This window comes from Nerophis ophidion, linkage group LG22 (genome assembly GCF_033978795.1).
Source record: "Nerophis ophidion isolate RoL-2023_Sa linkage group LG22, RoL_Noph_v1.0, whole genome shotgun sequence".
Lineage (NCBI taxonomy): Eukaryota > Metazoa > Chordata > Actinopteri > Syngnathiformes > Syngnathidae > Nerophis > Nerophis ophidion.
In genome coordinates this window covers 287827-308764 of record NC_084632.1, presented here as the reverse complement: position 1 = coordinate 308764, position 20938 = coordinate 287827, and the positions used below count along the sequence as shown (strand labels likewise).

Genomic DNA, 20938 nt, shown 5'->3' with positions numbered 1-20938 from the left:
GACTCTCACATTATTATGTTAGATCCACTATGGACTGGACTCTCACACTATTATGTTAGATCCACTTTGGACGGGACTCTCACTTTATTATGTTGGATCCACTATGGACTGGACTCTCACTCTACTATGTTTAATCCACTATGGACTGGATTCTCACTTTATTATGTTAGATCCACTATGGACTGGACTCTCACACTATTATGTTATATCCACTATGGACTGGACTCTCACACTATTATGTTAGATCCACTATGGACTGGACTCTCACACTATTATGTTAGATCCACTATGGACTGGACTCTCACACTATTATGTTAGATCCACTATGGACTGGACTCTCACACTATTATGTTAGATCCACTATGGACTGGACTCTCACACTATTATGTTAGATCCACTATGGACTGGACTCACACTATTATGTTGGATCCACTATGGACTGGACTCTCACTCTATTATGTTAGATCCACTATGGACTGGACTCTCACATTATTATGTTAGATCCACTATGGACTGGACTCTCACACTATTATGTTAGATCCACTTTGGACTGGACTCTCACTCTATTATGTTGGATCCACTATGGACTGGACTTTCACACTATTATGTTAGATCCACTTTGGACTGGACTCTCACACTATTATGTTGGATCCACTATGGACTGGACTCTCACACTATTATGTTAGATCCACTTTGGACTGGACTCTCACTTTATTATGTTAGGAAGAACTTCCCAAAACAATATTTGATCTCCGTTGCACTAAGTGTGTTCGGTTCTTATGTCTGCAAAAGCTTGCTACTTTCCAGAGTCAAAAATCATGGTGCAAATCATTTGACAAAAGGAGCCCGGTATGATGGAATCAGCGAAGAAGACACATTTTTTTGTAATTTGGATGGACATGGAAACACAAGCAGGTTCTTGATGAGGATTTATTTATCTGTGACGGTCATACATTGAGCAAGATCACGGGACATAGGGCCGATACATTATAATACGATGCAAATCATTCGACAAAAGGATGTATCAAAAAATGTTAATGATCATTTACTAAACTGAAACATTCAACAATGTGACCAGGACTAGATCAGGACTAATTCACACCAGCAGGTTTATGATGATGATTTACTGTCATTTAGCAAGATCACACGGCTCTGCATTAGCGATCAAATCAACGTTACGCAAGAATTCTAAAACCGCGCCCAGTAAGATGTCGATGCGTCTTACTTGGCACTCATAACTTTATCAGACTCGGTGGTTTTTACATGCACCGCAGTGTAAGCCACACCAGTGTAGTTGCCAGTGGAATTGAAGACCAGCTGGCTGCCGTTCAGGCATGTGATTTTCACTTTGGCCCTGTACTCCAGGTCGATGACTGCTCGTCCCACTGACAACTCCACGCTCACGGTCTTTCCTGCCGGGACCGTCACAGTGATCTCATCAGATTCTGTTATGGTCTCCTCGTGGGTCATTGCGGAGGACTGCTCAGCTCCCACGGTCAGACTAAACCCACTGGACACCTCCACCAGATCTGGGATCCCTGCTGAAACGGTCATGCTGACGGTGGACTCAATCTTCGTGGTGGTGCTCCAGGTGTTAGACTTGGTCACAGATCTGCTGTACGAACATTTCTGCTCCTGAACCGCACTAGTGTCGTTGTGGTAAGACACCGATTTGATGTATTCCTTGTTGACCTGGAGGAAACAACCAGCCCGCCCACACACAGACATGGAAAAACACAAATAGATGCGTGTTGTTACAATAGTACTTAATATCCAGGACAGAAAATATCAACATATATTTAAAGTGATGAAGCAAATTAGATTAAAAAACATACATGTATATATTTTTTATTACTTTAGACCAGGGGTCACCAACCTTTTTGAAAGCAAGAGATACTTCTTGGGTACTGATTAATGCCAAGGGCTACCAGTTTGATACACACTTAAATAAATTGCCAGAAATAGCCAATTCGCTCAATTTACCTTTAGTAAATAAATCTATATATATATGAAAAAAAATGGGTATTTCTGTCTGTCATTCCGTAGTACATTTTTTCTCCTTTTACGGAAGGTTTTTTTGTAGAGAATAAATGATGAAAAAAAACACGTATTTGAACGGTTTAAAAGAGGCGAAAAAACGAAAAAAATGAAAATACAATTTCGACTCTTTAAAATTCAAAATTCAATCGAAAAAATAAAAAGAGAAAAACTGACTAATTCGAATCTTTTTGAAAAAAATTAAAAACAGAATTTACGGAACATCATTAGTCATTTTTCCTGATTAAGATTAATTTTAGAATGTTGATGACATGTTTTAAATAGGTTAAAATCCAATCTGCACTTTGTTAGAATATATAACAAATTGGACCAAGCTATATTTCTAACAAAGACAAATCATTATTTCTTCTAGATTTTCCAGAACAAAAATGTTAAAAGAAATTCAAAAGACTTTGAAATAAGATTTACATTTGATTCTACAGATTTTATAGGTTTGCCAGAATAATTTTGTTTGAAGAAATATTCCACAAATATTCTTCGTCGAAAAAACAGAAGCTAAAATGAATAATTGAATTTATATGTATTTATTATTCTTTACAATTAAAAAAAAACTTTAACATTGATTTAAAATTGTCAGGAAAGAAGAGGTAGGAATTTAAAAGGTAAAAATGTAAATGTGTTTAAAAATCCTAAAATCATTTTTAAGGTTGTATTTTTTCTCTGAAAGTTATAAGAAGGAAAATAAAACAATAAATGCAAGACCAAGTCTTTAAAAATGTTTCTTGGATTTTCAAATTCTATTTGAGTTTTGTCTCTCTTAGAATTAAAAATGTCAAGCAAAGCGAGACCAGCTTGCTAGTAAATAAATACAATTTAAAAAAATTGAGGCAGCTCAAAAGTGCTGCTATTTGAGCTATTTTTAGAACAGGCCAGCGGGCGACTCATCTGGTCCTTACGGGCGCGGGCACCACGTTGGTGACCCCTGCTTTAGACAGTGAAACGTCAAATTTGAAATATGACACTATTTCATTGACCTATTGTAATCAAACAAAGACGTTACAGTCAATCCAATATCAAACAACAATGTTTATGGGGGACAAGACTCATCAAGTTGTCTATTATGAAAAAATTGGTGGGCCGAAAAGCTTTGGATCACAACAAATTCTTCTTTTTTTCAGTTAATAAGAACCTTGTGACAACTAAAATTCAGATTTTAGGCGTTAAGAAGGAAAAAGTAATTAAGAAATATTGCCTTTATCTTGCCACACTCTGACTCAGGTGTTCCAGTCATAGTACCACTCACCTTGGGTGTGTACAAGGCCAGGCTGGGATAGGTCATGTCGGTTAGCACAGACGACTTGATGGCGCTGATGAAGAGGAACCCCAAGCAGTCGATGTCTGATCCGTAGTTACCCACCAGCCCCAGGCAGACTCCAGACCCCACGTCGATAGAGTATTCGGTCTTCAGGGGCCAGTCGGTCATGTGTGCAAAGAACTCGCGGCCAGCAGTCGTCCAGAACCTGATGCCACCCAGATGAGTCCCGGCGCCGTTCCCCCACAGGGACAGCTTGGTGATGCGCTCGCCTAGATTGAACGTGAACTCACTGAAAGTTTCTGCGTTCCCAAAGGTCTTCACACGCCCGTCGGTCAGTTCAGCCCGCACGGCTTTGATCTGCCAGCCAGCCACTGCCACTCCGATCTTCTTGAGGGTGGCACCATTTTCTATGCCATTTTCTATGCCATCAAACTCAAATCGAGTGCCTCCATTTCCACCAATGAGATGAAGTGTAGTTGCCATGTTCAATGACCTGAAACAGAAATGTTACTGGACTTCCTAAAGACCTGCAGAAGAGTGTGTAAGATGACTTTTCCATATCAGTTGTTCAAAGGCTGGGCAGTAGGTCTCTACTCACCTTTCAACTCACCTTCCTGATACCTCAGAAACACAAACCAAGAAAGCAGTGACAACCGAGGTTCTGTAATGTGGAGGTTCTTCTCTCGATGTGGCTTGCAAGGTAAAGGACTCCCCTTTTTCTAGAAAGAAGAGGGTTAACATGCATTAGAACTCACATCCTGTTGTTGAGGATGAACAAAGCAAGTCAGGATTTACTAAGAAATAAATGAGACGAGTGTAATCATCTGACATCTGGAGTAAGAATTTTTATACACTCTTTGTGAATTTGGAGGACTTGATGCACAAATACAAAACCAAGCCAGGATAGATTTGTGGCATCATTTAAGACCAGATGTGCATACTCACAAGTCGAAGACTGGACAGATGGTATCGGACCGATAAGAAGTGCAGGGACTCTGTAGTCAGACTACTGATGAGAGTCCTTGGAACCTCTGGCTTTTATAGGCAATGAGGTTGGAATTGCGAAATCACAGATTCTATAGATGGGGAAACTTTTAAGGAACTGGAAGACACATCTGGGTGTGACTTCTGAACCAAGGAAATGCTTAGCCAAGGAAATGCTGTTGACCCTCTGTGGAGTTCACCTTTGTTATCTAATGCAGATTTCTCGAGAAAATAGCCCATGTTTTAATCGAGCCCTGGCCAAAAAAAAGACAGGGAGCGAAAAAAGACATCTAAAAATCTATATTATATCATCTTCACATTTGAAAAACGCATGCATATCTAATAACATAATAAGTACAGGGTATCAATGGGTGTGTGTGTGTGTATATTTTACCCCCAGAATATTGACATTAATGTGGCACTGTGAGTTTGTTCTTACAGGAACTGTGTGTGCTTTGTTCCCCTTTTTGTGTGTCCCACCTCTTAGATGAGAAGATCAGTTCAGATTTTGGTTAACAGAGTAAAAAACTAAGGTTTTGCATGGCCAATGTCTTCTATAAATGCATACGTGTCCCACTTATGGTCGGTTTTCTGCACGTCATCTTCATCACTAAAGGAAACATCGCTGACATTTTCAAGCATATTTCTTTGTCTCTTTTTTTTTAGTCCTCAACTTCTACAGGTATCAGCAAATCGAATTTAATGTTTTTGAGAGCCAATTTTTAATGCCACTTGAAAAAAATGTAATGCCACTGTTATGTACTGTTTATGTTTGTAGTCAAAAACCTACAATTGTCTACAGACACACGACACATATGATTGCCAGCATTTCATAATGATGATGTTGAATAGTTTAACAGTTTACATGAACTATCAATCAATCAATCAATCAATCAATCAATGTTCACTTATATAGCCCTAAATCACAAACGTCTCAAAGGGCTGCACAAGCCACACCGACATCATCTGCTCAGATCCCACATAAGGGCAATGAAAAACTCAACCCAATGGGATGAAATTGAGAAACCCATTATGTTAAATCCACTATGGACTAGATTCTCACACTATTATAGTAGATCCACTATGGACTGGACTCTCACTCTATTATGTTAGATCCACAATGGACTGGACTCTCACACTATTATGTTAGATCCACTATGGACTGGACTCTCACTCTATTATGTTAGATCCACTATGGACTGGACTCTCACATTATTATGTTAGATCCACTATGGACTGGACTCTCACACTATTATGTTAGATCCACTTTGGACTGGACTCTCACTTTATTATGTTGGATCCACTATGGACTGGACTCTCACTCTACTATGTTTAATCCACTATGGACTGGATTCTCACTGTATTATGTTAGATCCACTATGGACTGGACTCTCACTCCATTATGTTAGATCCACTATGGACTGGACTCTCACACTATTATGTTAGATCCACTATGGACTGGACTCTCACTCTATTATGTTAGATCCACTATGGATTGGACTCTCACACTATTATGTTAGATCCACTATGGACTAGACTCTCACACTATTATGTTAGATCCACTATGGACTGGACTCTCACACTATTATGTTAGATCCACTATGGACTGGACTCTCACACTATTATGTTAGATCCACTATGGACTGGACTCACACTATTATGTTGGATCCACTATGGACTGGACTCTCACTCTATTATGTTAGATCCACTATGGACTGGACTCTCACATTATTATGTTAGATCCACTATGGACTGGACTCTCACACTATTATGTTAGATCCACTTTGGACTGGACTCTCACTTTATTATGTTGGATCCACTATGGACTGGACTCTCACTCTACTATGTTTAATCCACTATGGACTGGATTCTCACTTTATTATGTTAGATCCACTATGGACTGGACTCTCACTCCATTATGTTAGATCCACTATGGACTGGACTCTCACACTATTATGTTAGATCCACTATGGACTGGACTCTCACTTTATTATGTTAGATCCACTATGGACTGGACTCTCACTCTATTATGTTAGATTCACTATGGATTGGACTCTCACACTATTATGTTAGATCCACTATGGACTAGGCTCTCACACTATTATGTTAGATCCACTATGGACTGGACTCTCACTCTATTATGTTAGATCCACTATGGACTGGACTCTCACTCTATTATGTTAGATCCACTATGGATTGGACTCTCACACTATTATGTTAGATCCACTATGGACTAGACTCTCACACTATTATGTTAAATCCACTATGGACTGGACTCTCACACTATTATGTTAGATCCACTATGGACTGGACTCTCACTCTATTATGTTAGATTCACTATGGACTGGACTCTCACACTATTATGTTAGATCCACTATGGACTAGACTCTCACACTATTATGTTAGATCCACTATGGACTGGACTCTCACTTTATTATGTTAGATTCACTATGGACTGGACTCTCACACTATTATGTTAGATCCACTATGGACTGGACTCTCACTCTATTATGTTAGATCCACTATGGACTGGACTCTCACTCTATTATATTAGATCCACTATGGACTGGACTCACACACTATTATGTTAGATCCACCATGGACTGGACTCTCACTCTATTATGTTAGATCCACTATGGACTGGACTCTCACACTATTATGTTAGATCCACTATGGACTGGACTCTCACTCTATTATGTTAGATCCACTATGGACTGGACTCTCACTCTATTATGTTAGATCCACTATGGACTGGACTCTCACTCTATTATGTTAGATCCACTATGGACTGGACTCTCACACTATTATGTTGGATCCACTATGGACTGGACTCTCACTCTATTATGTTAGATCCACTATGGACTGGACTCTCACATTATTATGTTAGATCCACTATGGACTGGACTCTCACACTATTATGTTAGATCCACTTTGGACTGGACTCTCACTTTATTATGTTGGATCCACTATGGACTGGACTCTCACTCTACTATGTTTAATCCACTATGGACTGGATTCTCACTTTATTATGTTAGATCCACTATGGACTGGACTCTCACTCCATTATGTTAGATCCACTATGGACTGGACTCTCACACTATTATGTTAGATCCACTATGGACTGGACTCTCACTCTATTATGTTAGATTCACTATGGACTGGACTCTCACTCCATTATGTTAGATCCACTATGGACTGGACTCTCACTCCATTATGTTAGATCCACTATGGACTGGATTCTCACTTTATTATGTTAGATCCACTATGGACTGGACTCTCACTCCATTATGTTAGATCCACTATGGACTGGACTCTCACTCCATTATGTTAGATCCACTATGGACTGGACTCTCACACTATTATGTTAGATCCACTATGGACTGGACTCTCACACTATTATGTTAGATCCACTGTGGACTAGACTCTCACACTATTATGTTAGATCCACTATGGACTGGACTCTCACTCTATTATGTTTAATCCACTATGGACTGGACTCTCACACTATTATGTTAGATCCACTATGGACTGGACTCTCACACTATTATGTTAGATCCACTATGGACTGGACTCTCACTCTATTATGTTTAATCCACTATGGACTGGACTCTCACACTATTATGTTAGATCCACTATGGACTGGATTCTCACTTTATTATGTTAGATCCACTATGGACTGGACTCTCACACTATTATGTTAGATCCACTATGGACTGGATTCTCACTTTATTATGTTAGATCCACTATGGACTGGACTCTCACACTATTATGTTAGATCCACAATGGACTGGACTTTCACACTATTATGTTAGATCCACTATGGACTGGACTCTCACTCTATTATGTTGGATCCACTATGGACTGGACTCTCACACTATTATGTTAGATCCACTATGGACTGGACTCTCACTCTATTATGTTGGATCCACTATGGACTGGACTTTCACACTATTATGTTAGATCCACTTTGGACTGGACTCTCACACTATTATGTTAGGAAGAACTTCCCAAAACAATATTTGATCTCCGTTGCACTAAGTGTGTTCGGTTCTTATGTCCGCAAAAGCTTGCTACTTTCCAGAGTCAAAAATCATGGTGCAAATCATTTGACAAAAGGAGCCCGGTATGATGGAATCAGCGAAGAAGACACATTTTTTTGTAATTTGGATGGACATGGAAACACAAGCAGGTTCTTGATGAGGATTTATTTATCTGTGACGGTCATACATTGAGCAAGATCACGGGACATAGGGCCGATACATTATAATACGATGCAAATCATTCCACAAAAGGATGTATCAAAAAATGTTAATGATCATTTACTAAACTGAAACATTCAACAATGTGACCAGGACTAGATCAGGACTAATTCACACCAGCAGGTTTATGATGATGATTTACTGTCATTTAGCAAGATCACACGGCTCTGCATTAGCGATCAAATCAAAGTTACGCAATGAATTCTAAAACCGCACCCAGTAAGATGTCGATGCGTCTTACTTGGCACTCATAACTTTATCAGACTCGGTGGTTTTTACATGCACCGCAGTGTAAGCCACACCATTGTAGTTGCCAGTGGAATCGAAGACCAGCTGGCTGCCGTTCAGGCATGTGATTTTCACTTTGGCCCTGTACTCCAGGTCGATGACTGCTCGTCCCACTGACAACTCCACGCTCACGGTCTTTCCTGCCGGGACCTTCACGTTGATCTCATCTGATTCTGTTATGGTCTCCGTGTGGGTCATTGCGGAGGACTGCTCAGCTCCCACGGTCAGACTAAACCCACTAGACACCTCCACCAGATCTGGGATCCCAGCTGAAACGGTCATGCTGACGGTGGACTCAATCTTCGTGGTGGTGCTCCAGGTGTTAGACTTGGTCACAGATCTGCTGTACGAACATTTCTGCTCCTGAACCGCACTAGTGTCGTTGTGGTAAGACACCGATTTGATGTATTCCTTGTTGACCTGGAGGAAACAACCAGCCCGCCCACACACAGACATAGAAAAACACAAATAGATGCGTGTTGTTACAATAGTACTTAATATCCAGGACAGAAAATATCAACATATATTTAAAGTGATGAAGCAAATTAGATTAAAAAACATACATGTATATATTTTTTATTACTTTAGACCAGGGGTCACCAACCTTTTTGAAACCAAGAGATACTTCTTGGGTACTGATTAATGCCAAGGGCTACCAGTTTGATACACACTTAAATAAATTGCCAGAAATAGCCAATTCGCTCAATTTACCTTAATAAATAAATCTATATATATGAAAAAAAATGGGCATTTCTGTCTGTCATTCCGTAGTACATTTTTTCTCCTTTTACGGAAGGTTTTTTTGTAGAGAATAAATGATGAAAAAAAACACGTATTTGAACGGTTTAAAAGAGGCGAAAAAACGAAAAAAATGAAAATACAATTTCGACTCTTTAAAATTCAAAATTCAATCGAAAAAATAAAAAGAGAAAAACTGACTAATTCGAATCTTTTTGAAAAAAATTAAAAACAGAATTTACGGAACATCATTAGTCATTTTTCCTGATTAAGATTAATTTTAGAATTTTGATGACATGTTTTAAATAGATTAAAATCCAATCTGCACTTTGTTAGAATATATAACAAATTGGACCAAGCTATATTTCTCACAAAGACAAATCATTATTTCTTCTAGATTTTCCATAAAAAAAATGTTAAAAGAAATTCAAAAGACTTTGAAATAAGATTTACATTTGATTTTATAGGTTTGCCAGAATAATTTTGTTTGAAGAAATGTTCCACAAATATTCTTCGTCGAAAAAACAGAAGCTGAAATGAATAATTGAATTTAAATGTATTTATTATTCTTTAAAATAAAAAAAATAAAAAACTTTAACATTGATTTAAAATTGTCAGGAAAGAAGAGGTAGGAATTTAAAAGGTAAAAATGTAAATGTGTTTAAAAATCCTAAAATCATTTTTAAGGTTGTATTTTTTCTCTGAAAGTTATAAGAAGGAAAGTAAAACAATAAATGCAAGACCAAGTCTTTAAAAATGTTTCTTGGATTTTCAAATTCTATTTGAGTTTTGTCTCTCTTAGAATTAAAAATGTCAAGCAAAGCGAGACCAGCTTGCTAGTAAATAAATACAATTTAAAAAAATTGAGGCAGCTCACTGGTAAGTGCTGCTATTTGAGCTATTTTTAGAACAGGCCAGCGGGCGACTCATCTGGTCCTTACGGGCGCGGGCACCACGTTGGTGACCCCTGCTTTAGACAGTGAAACGTCAAATTTGAAATATGACACTATTTCATTGACCTATTGTAATCAAACAAAGACATTACAGTCAACCCAATATCAAACAACAATGTTTATGGGGGACAAGACTCATCAAGTTGTCTTTTATGAAAAAATTGGTGGGCCGAAAAGCTTTGGATCAAAACAAATTCTTCTTTTTTTTTCAGTTAATAAGAACCTTGTGACAACTAAAATTCAGATTTTAGGCGTTAAGAAGGAAAAAGTAATTAAGAAATATTGCCTTTATCTTGCCACACTCTGACTCAGGTGTTCCAGTCATAGTACCACTCACCTTGGGTGTGTACAAGGCCAGGCTGGGATAGGTCATGTCGGTTAGCACAGACGACTTGATGGCGCTGATGAAGAGGAACCCCAAGCAGTCGATGTCTGAGCCATAGTTACCCACCAGCCCCAGGCAGACTCCAGACCCCACGTCGATAGAGTATTCGGTCTTCAGGGGCCAGTCGGTCATGTGTGCAAAGAACTCGCGGCCAGCAGTCGTCCAGAACCTGATGCCACCCAGACGAGTCCCGGCGCCGTTCCCCCACAGGGACAGCTTGGTGATGCGCTCGCCTAGATTGAACGTGAACTCACTGAAAGTTTCTGCGTTCCCAAAGGTCTTCACACGCCCGTCGGTCAGTTCAGCCCGCACGGCTTTGATCTGCCAGCCAGCCACTGCCACTCCAATCTTCTTGAGGGTGGCACCATTTTCTATGCCATCAAACTCAAATCGAGTGCCTCCATTTCCACCAATGAGATGAAGTGTAGTTGCCATGTTCAATGACCTGAAACAGAAATGTTACTGGACTTCCTAAAGACCTGCAGAAGAGTGTGTAAGATGACTTTTCCATATCAGATGTTCAAAGGCTGGGCTGTAGGTCTCTACTCACCTTTCAACTCACCTTCCTGATACCTCAGAAACACAAACCAAGAAAGCAGTGACAACCGAGGTTCTGTAATGTGGAGGTTCTTCTCTCGATGTGGCTTGCAAGGTAAAGGACTCCCCTTTTTATAGAAAGAAGAGGGTTAACATGCATTAGAACTCACATCCTGTTGTTGAGGATGAACAAAGCAAGTCAGGATTTACTAAGAAATAAATGAGACGAGTGTAATCATCTGACATCTGGAGTAAGAATTTTTATACACTCTTTGTGAATTTGGAGGACTTGATGCACAAATACAAAACCAAGCCAGGATAGATTTGTGGCATCATTTAAGACCAGATGTGCATACTCACGAGTCGAAGACTGGACAGATGGTATCGGACCGATAAGAAGTGCAGGGACTCTGTAGTCAGACTACTGATGAGAGTCCTTGGAACCTCTGGCTTTTATAGGCAATGAGGTTGGAATTGCGAAATCACAGATTCTATAGATGGGGAAACTTTTAAGGAACTGGAAGACACATCTGGGTGTGACTTCTGAACCAAGGAAATGCTTAGCCAAGGAAATGCTGTTGACCCTCTGTGGAGTTCACCTTTGTTATCTAATGCAGATTTCTCGAGAAAATAGCCCATGTTTTAATCGAGCCCTGGCCAAAAAAAAGACAGGGAGCGAAAAAAGACATCTAAAAATCTATATTATATCATCTTCAAATTTGAAAAACGCATGCATATCTAATAACATAATAAGTACAGGGTATCAATGGGTGTGTGTGTGTGTATATTTTACCCCCAGAATATTGACATTAATGTGGCACTGTGAGTTTGTTCTTACAGGAACTGTGTGTGCTTTGTTCCCCTTTTTGTGTGTCCCACCTCTTAGATGAGAAGATCAGTTCAGATTTTGGTTAACAGAGTAAAAAACTAAGGTTTTGCATGGCCAATGTCTTCTATAAATGCATACGTGTCCCACTTATGGTCGGTTTTCTGCACGTCATCTTCATCACTAAAGGAAACATCGCTGACATTTTCAAGCATATTTCTTTGTCTCTTTTTTTTTAGTCCTCAACTTCTACAGGTATCAGCAAATCGAATTTAATGTTTTTGAGAGCCAGTTTTTAATGCCACTTGAAAAAAATGTAATGCCACTGTTATGTACTGTTTATGTTTGTAGTCAAAAACCTACAATTGTCTACAGACACACGACACATATGATTGCCAGCATTTCATAATGATGATGTTGAATAGTTTAACAGTTTACATGAACTATCAATCAATCAATCAATCAATCAATCAATGTTCACTTATATAGCCCTAAATCACAAACGTCTCAAAGGGCTGCACAAGCCACACCGACATCATCTGCTCAGATCCCACATAAGGGCAATGAAAAACTCAACCCAATGGGATGAAATTGAGAAACCCATTATGTTAAATCCACTATAGACTAGATTCTCATACTATTGTAGTAGATCCACTATGGACTGGACTCTCACACTATTATGTTAGATCCACTATGGACTGGACTCTCACACTATTATGTTAGATCCACTATGGACTGGACTCACACTATTATGTTAGATCCACTATGGACTGGACTCTCACTCTATTATGTTAGATCCACTATGGACTGGACTCTCACACTATTATGTTAGATCCACTATGGACTGGACTCTCACACTATTATGTTAGATCCACTTTGGACTGGACTCTCACTTTATTATGTTGGATCCACTATGGACTGGACTCTCACTCTACTATGTTTAATCCACTATGGACTGGATTCTCACTTTATTATGTTAGATCCACTATGGACTGGACTCTCACTCCATTATGTTAGATCCACTATGGACTGGACTCTCACACTATTATGTTAGATCCACTATGGACTGGACTCTCACTTTTTTATGTTAGATCCACTATGGACTGGACTCTCACACTATTATGTTAGATCCACTATGGACTGGACTCTCACACTATTATGTTAGATCCACTATGGACTGGACTCACACTATTATGTTGGATCCACTATGGACTGGACTCTCACTCTATTATGTTAGATCCACTATGGACTGGACTCTCACATTATTATGTTAGATCCACTATGGACTGGACTCTCACACTATTATGTTAGATCCACTTTGGACTGGACTCTCACTTTATTATGTTGGATCCACTATGGACTGGGCTCTCACTCTACTATGTTTAATCCACTATGGACTGGATTCTCACTTTATTATGTTAGATCCACTATGGACTGGACTCTCACTCCATTATGTTAGATCCACTATGGACTGGACTCTCACACTATTATGTTAGATCCACTATGGACTGGACTCTCACTTTATTATGTTAGATCCACTATGGACTGGACTCTCACTCTATTATGTTAGATTCACTATGGATTGGACTCTCACTTTATTATGTTGGATCCACTATGGACTGGACTCTCACTCTACTATGTTTAATCCACTATGGACTGGACTCTCACTCCATTATGTTAGATCCACTATGGACTGGACTCTCACACTATTATGTTAGATCCACTATGGACTGGACTCTCACTTTATTATGTTAGATCCACTATGGACTGGACTCTCACTCTATTATGTTAGATTCACTATGGATTGGACTCTCACACTATTATGTTAGATCCACTATGGACTGGATTCTCACTTTATTATGTTAGATCCACTATGGACTGGACTCTCACTGTATTATATTAGATCCACTATGGACTGGACTCACACACTATTATGTTAGATCCACTATGGACTGGACTCTCACTCTATTATGTTAGATCCACTATGGACTGGACTCTCACTGTATTATATTAGATCCACTATGGACTGGACTCACACACTATTATGTTAGATCCACTATGGACTGGACTCTCACTCTATTATGTTTAATCCACTATGGACTGGACTCTCACACTATTATGTTAGATCCACTATGGACTGGATTCTCACTTTATTATGTTAGATCCACTATGGACTGGACTCTCACTGTATTATATTAGATCCACTATGGACTGGACTCTCACACTATTATGTTAGATCCACTATGGACTGGATTCTCACTTTATTATGTTAGATCCACTATGGACTGGACTCTCACTGTATTATATTAGATCCACTATGGACTGGACTCTCACACTATTATGTTAGATCCACTATGGACTGGACTCTCACACTATTATGTTAGATCCACTATGGACTGGACTCTCACTCTATTATGTTAGATCCACTATGGACTGGACTCTCACACTATTATGTTAGATCCACTTTGGACTGGACTCTCACTTTATTATGTTAGGAAGAACTTCCCAAAACAATATTTGATCTCCGTTGCACTAAGTGTGTTCGGTTCTTATGTCTGCAAAAGCTTGCTACTTTCCAGAGTCAAAAATAATGGTGCAAATCATTTGACAAAAGGAGCCCGGTATGATGGAATCAGCGAAGAAGACACATTTTTTTGTAATTTGGATGGACATGGAAACACAAGCAGGTTCTTGATGAGGATTTATTTATCTGTGACGGTCATACATTGAGCAAGATCACGGGACATAGGGCCGATACATTATAATACGATGCAAATCATTCCACAAAAGGATGTATCAAAAAATGTTAATGATCATTTACTAAACTGAAACATTCAACAATGTGACCAGGACTAGATCAGGACTAATTCACACCAGCAGGTTTATGATGATGATTTACTGTCATTTAGCAAGATCACACGGCTCTGCATTAGCGATCAAATCAAAGTTACGCAATGAATTCTAAAACCGCGCTCAGTAAGATGTCGATGCATCTTACTTGGCACTCATAACTTTATCAGACTCGGTGGTTTTTACATGCACCGCAGTGTAAGCCACACCATTGTAGTTGCCAGTGGAATTGAAGACCAGCTGGCTGCCGTTCAGGCATGTGATTTTCACTTTGGCCCTGTACTCCAGGTCGATGACTGCTCGTCCCACTGACAACTCCACGCTCACGGTCTTTCCTGCCGGGACCTTCACGTTGATCTCATCTGATTCTGTTATGGTCTCCTCGTGGGTCATTGCGGAGGACTGCTCAGCTCCCACGGTCATGCTAAACCCACCAGACACCTCCACCAGATCTGGGATCCCTGCTGAAACGGTCATGCTGACGGTGGACTCAATCTTCGTGGTGGTGCTCCAGGTGTTAGACTTGGTCACAGATCTGCTGTACGAACATTTCTGCTCCTGAACCGCACTAGTGTCGTTGTGGTAAGACACCGATTTGATGTATTCCTTGTTGACCTGGAGGAAACAACCAGCCCGCCCACACACAGACATGGAAAAACACAAATAGATGCGTGTTGTTACAATAGTACTTAATATCCAGGACAGAAAATATCAACATATATTTAAAGTGATGAAGCAAATTAGATTAAAAAACATACATGTATATATTCTTTATTACTTTAGACCAAGGGTCACCAACCTTTTTGAAAGCAAGAGATACTTCTTGGGTACTGATTAATGCCAAGGGCTACCAGTTTGATACACACTTAAATAAATTGCCAGAAATAGCCAATTCGCTCAATTTACCTTTGATAAATAAATCTATATATATATGAAAAAAAATGGGCATTTCTGTCTGTCATTCCGTAGTACATTTTTTCTCCTTTTACGGAAGGTTTTTTGTAGAGAATAAATGATGAAAAAAAACACGTATTTGAACGGTTTAAAAGAGGCGAAAAAACAAAAAAAATGAAAATACAATTTCGACTCTTTAAAATTCAAAATTCAATCGAAAAAATAAAAAGAGAAAAACTGACTAATTCGAATCTTTTTGAAAAAAATTAAAAACAGAATTTACGGAACATCATTAGTCATTTTTCCTGATTAAGATTAATTTTAGAATTTTGATGACATGTTTTAAATAGATTAAAATCCAATCTGCACTTTGTTAAAATATATAACAAATTGGACCAAGCTATATTTCTAACAAAGACAAATCATTATTTCTTCTAGATTTTCCACAAAAAAAATGTTAAAAGAAATTCAAAAGACTTTGAAATAAGATTTACATTTGATTTTATAGGTTTGCCAGAATAATTTTGTTTGAAGAAATATTCTACAAATATTCTTCGTCGAAAAAACAGAAGCTAAAATGAATAATTGAATTTATATGTATTTATTATTCTTTACAATTAAAAAAAAACTTTAACATTGATTTAAAATTGTCAGGAAAGAAGAGGTAGGAATTTAAAAGGTAAAAATGTAAATGTGTTTAAAAATCCTAAAATCATTTTTAAGGTTGTATTTTTTCTCTGAAAGTTATAAGAAGGAAAGTAAAACAATAAATGCAAGACCAAGTCTTTAAAAATGTTTCTTGGATTTTCAAATTCTATTTGAGTTTTGTCTCTCTTAGAATTAAAAATGTCAAGCAAAGCGAGACCAGCTTGCTAGTAAATAAATACAATTTAAAAAAATTGAGGCAGCTCACTGGTAAGTGCTGCTTTTTGAGCTATTTTTAGAACAGGCCAGCGGGCGACTCATCTGGTCCTTACGGGCGCGGGCGTTGGTGACCCCTGCTTTAGACAGTGAAACGTCAAATTTGAAATATGACACTATTTCATTGACCTATTGTAATCAAACAAAGACATTACAGTCAACCCAATATCAAACAACAATGTTTATGGGGGACAAGACTCATCAAGTTGTCTTTTATGAAACAATTGGTGGGCTGAAAAGCTTTGGATCACAACAAATTCTTCTTTTTTTCAGTTAATAAGAACCTTGTGACAACTAAAATTCAGATTTTAGGCGTTAAGAAGGAAAAAGTAATTAAGAAATATTGCCTTTATCTTGCCACACTCTGACTCAGGTGTTCCAGTCATAGTACCACTCACCTTGGGTGTGTACAAGGCCAGGCTGGGATAGGTCATGTCGGTTAGCACAGACGACTTGATGGCGCTGATGAAGAGGAACCCCAAGCAGTCGATGTCTGAGCCATAGTTACCCACCAGCCCCAGGCAGACTCCAGACCCCACGTCGATAGAGTATTCGGTCTTCAGGGGCCAGTCGGTCATGTGTGCAAAGAACTCGCGGCCAGCAGTCGTCCAGAACCTGATGCCACCCAGACGAGTCCCGGCGCCGTTCCCCCACAGGGACAGCTTGGTGATGCGCTCGCCTAGATTGAACGTGAACTCACTGAAAGTTTCTGCGTTCCCAAAGGTCTTCACACGCCCGTCGGTCAGTTCAGCCCGCACGGCTTTGATCTGCCAGCCAGCCACTGCCACTCCAATCTTCTTGAGGGTGGCACCATTTTCTATGCCATCAAACTCAAATCGAGTGCCTCCATTTCCACCAATGAGATGAAGTGTAGTTGCCATGTTCAATGACCTGAAACAGAAATGTTACTGGACTTCCTAAAGACCTGCAGAAGAGTGTGTAAGATGACTTTTCCATATCAGATGTTCAAAGGCTGGGCTGTAGGTCTCTACTCACCTTTCAACTCACCTTCCTGATACCTCAGAAACACAAACCAAGAAAGCAGTGACAACCGAGGTTCTGTAATGTGGAGGTTCTTCTCTCGATGTGGCTTGCAAGGTAAAGGACTCCCCTTTTTATAGAAAGAAGAGGGTTAACATGCATTAGAACTCACATCCTGTTGTTGAGGATGAACAAAGCAAGTCAGGATTTACTAAGAAATAAATGAGACGAGTGTAATCATCTGACATCTGGAGTAAGAATTTTTATACACTCTTTGTGAATTTGGAGGACTTGATGCACAAATACAAAACCAAGCCAGGATAGATTTGTGGCATCATTTAAGACCAGATGTGCATACTCACGAGTCGAAGACTGGACAGATGGTATCGGACCGATAAGAAGTGCAGGGACTCTGTAGTCAGACTACTGATGAGAGTCCTTGGAACCTCTGGCTTTTATAGGCAATGAGGTTGGAATTGCGAAATCACAGATTCTATAGATGGGGAAACTTTTAAGGAACTGGAAGACACATCTGGGTGTGACTTCTGAACCAAGGAAATGCTTAGCCAAGGAAATGCTGTTGACCCTCTGTGGAGTTCACCTTTGTTATCTAATGCAGATTTCTCGAGAAAATAGCCCATGTTTTAATCGAGCCCTGGCCAAAAAAAAGACAGGGAGCGAAAAAAGACATCTAAAAATCTATATTATATCATCTTCAAATTTGAAAAACGCATGCATATCTAATAACATAATAAGTACAGGGTATCAATGGGTGTGTGTGTGTGTATATTTTACCCCCAGAATATTGACATTAATGTGGCACTGTGAGTTTGTTCTTACAGGAACTGTGTGTGCTTTGTTCCCCTTTTTGTGTGTCCCACCTCTTAGATGAGAAGATCAGTTCAGATTTTGGTTAACAGAGTAAAAAACTAAGGTTTTGCATGGCCAATGTCTTCTATAAATGCATACGTGTCCCACTTATGGTCGGTTTTCTGCACGTCATCTTCATCACTAAAGGAAACATCGCTGACATTTTCAAGCATATTTCTTTGTCTCTTTTTTTTTAGTCCTCAACTTCTACAGGTATCAGCAAATCGAATTTAATGTTTTTGAGAGCCAGTTTTTAATGCCACTTGAAAAAAATGTAATGCCACTGTTATGTACTGTTTATGTTTGTAGTCAAAAACCTACAATTGTCTACAGACACACGACACATATGATTGCCAGCATTTCATAATGATGATGTTGAATAGTTTAACAGTTTACATGAACTATCAATCAATCAATCAATCAATCAATCAATGTTCACTTATATAGCCCTAAATCACAAACGTCTCAAAGGGCTGCACAAGCCACACCGACATCATCTGCTCAGATCCCACATAAGGGCAATGAAAAACTCAACCCAATGGGATGAAATTGAGAAACCCATTATGTTAAATCCACTATAGACTAGATTCTCATACTATTGTAGTAGATCCACTATGGACTGGACTCTCACACTATTATGTTAGATCCACTATGGACTGGACTCTCACACTATTATGTTAGATCCACTATGGACTGGACTCACACTATTATGTTAGATCCACTATGGACTGGACTCTCACTCTATTATGTTAGATCCACTATGGACTGGACTCTCACACTATTATGTTAGATCCACTATGGACTGGACTCTCACACTATTATGTTAGATCCACTTTGGACTGGACTCTCACTTTATTATGTTGGATCCACTATGGACTGGACTCTCACTCTACTATGTTTAATCCACTATGGACTGGATTCTCACTTTATTATGTTAGATCCACTATGGACTGGACTCTCACTCCATTATGTTAGATCCACTATGGACTGGACTCTCACACTATTATGTTAGATCCACTATGGACTGGACTCTCACTTTTTTATGTTAGATCCACTATGGACTGGACTCTCACACTATTATGTTAGATCCACTATGGACTGGACTCTCACACTATTATGTTAGATCCACTATGGACTGGACTCACACTATTATGTTGGATCCACTATGGACTGGACTCTCACTCTATTATGTTAGATCCACTATGGACTGGACTCTCACATTATTATGTTAGATCCACTATGGACTGGACTCTCACACTATTATGTTAGATCCACTTTGGACTGGACTCTCACTTTATTATGTTGGATCCACTATGGACTGGGCTCTCACTCTACTATGTTTAATCCACTATGGACTGGATTCTCACTTTATTATGTTAGATCCACTATGGACTGGACTCTCACTCCATTATGTTAGATCCACTATGGACTGGACTCTCACACTATTATGTTAGATCCACTATGGACTGGACTCTCACTTTATTATGTTAGATCCACTATGGACTGGACTCTCACTCTATTATGTTAGATTCACTATGGATTGGACTCTCACTTTATTATGTTGGATCCACTATGGACTGGACTCTCACTCTACTATGTTTAATCCACTATGGACTGGATTCTCACTTTATTATGTTAGATCCACTATGGACTGGACTCTCACACTATTATGTTAGATCCACTATGGACAGGACTCTCACACTATTATGTTAGATCCACTATGGACTGGACTCTCACACTATTATGTTAGATCCACTATGGACTGGACTCTCACACTATTATGTTAGATCCACTATGGACTGGACTCTCACACTATTATGTTAGATCCACTATGGACTGGACTCTCACACTATTATGTTAGATCCACTATGGACTGGACTCACACTATTATGTTGGATCCACTATGGACTGGACTCTCACTCTATTATGTTAGATCCACTATGGACTGGACTCTCACATTATTATGTTAGATCCACTATGGACTGGACTCTCACACTATTATGTTAGATCCACTTTGGACTGGACTCTCACTCTATTATGTTGGATCCACTATGGACTGGACTTTCACACTATTATGTTAGATCCACTTTGGACTGGACTCTCACTTTATTATGTTAGGAAGAACTTCCCAAAACAATA

General features: G+C 39.1%; 3 protein-coding genes across 8 annotated transcripts; all 3 read right to left on the bottom strand.

Annotated features, from left to right (window-relative positions):
* Positions 1-916: 916 nt before the first annotated feature.
* On the bottom strand, positions 917-4415 carry LOC133540368 (aerolysin-like protein). 4 transcript variants are annotated; one of them, XM_061882890.1, is made up of 4 exons: positions 4259-4415; positions 3912-4032; positions 3302-3806; positions 917-1692 (listed from the first exon to the last, which is right to left on the bottom strand). In XM_061882890.1, exons 3-4 carry the CDS (start codon positions 3794-3796, stop codon positions 1222-1224), a joined length of 966 nt encoding a protein of 321 aa, XP_061738874.1. In that variant the 5' UTR covers positions 3797-3806; positions 3912-4032; positions 4259-4415; the 3' UTR covers positions 917-1221. The 4 variants fall into 4 exon arrangements, with proteins under 4 accessions (XP_061738874.1, XP_061738876.1, XP_061738875.1 ...); XM_061882892.1 differs by having other exon boundaries at positions 3924-4032; XM_061882891.1 differs by having other exon boundaries at positions 3912-4026; positions 4259-4412.
* A 4072-nt stretch (positions 4416-8487) lies between these two features.
* On the bottom strand, positions 8488-11970 carry LOC133540367 (aerolysin-like protein). 2 transcript variants are annotated; one of them, XM_061882889.1, is made up of 4 exons: positions 11818-11970; positions 11483-11585; positions 10873-11365; positions 8488-9264 (listed from the first exon to the last, which is right to left on the bottom strand). In XM_061882889.1, exons 3-4 carry the CDS (start codon positions 11353-11355, stop codon positions 8794-8796), a joined length of 954 nt encoding a protein of 317 aa, XP_061738873.1. In that variant the 5' UTR covers positions 11356-11365; positions 11483-11585; positions 11818-11970; the 3' UTR covers positions 8488-8793. The 2 variants fall into 2 exon arrangements, with proteins under 2 accessions (XP_061738873.1, XP_061738872.1); XM_061882888.1 differs by having other exon boundaries at positions 11471-11585; positions 11818-11969.
* Positions 11971-14971: 3001 nt separating this feature from the next.
* Positions 14972-18444, bottom strand: LOC133540366 (aerolysin-like protein). Of its 2 annotated transcripts, none has more exons than XM_061882886.1 (4): positions 18292-18444; positions 17945-18059; positions 17347-17839; positions 14972-15748 (listed from the first exon to the last, which is right to left on the bottom strand). In XM_061882886.1, the coding sequence occupies exons 3-4, from the start codon at positions 17827-17829 to the stop codon at positions 15278-15280; spliced, it is 954 nt and encodes a 317-aa protein (XP_061738870.1). In that variant the 5' UTR covers positions 17830-17839; positions 17945-18059; positions 18292-18444; the 3' UTR covers positions 14972-15277. The 2 variants fall into 2 exon arrangements, with proteins under 2 accessions (XP_061738870.1, XP_061738871.1); XM_061882887.1 differs by having other exon boundaries at positions 17957-18059.
* Between the last annotated feature and the right edge of the window lie 2494 nt (positions 18445-20938).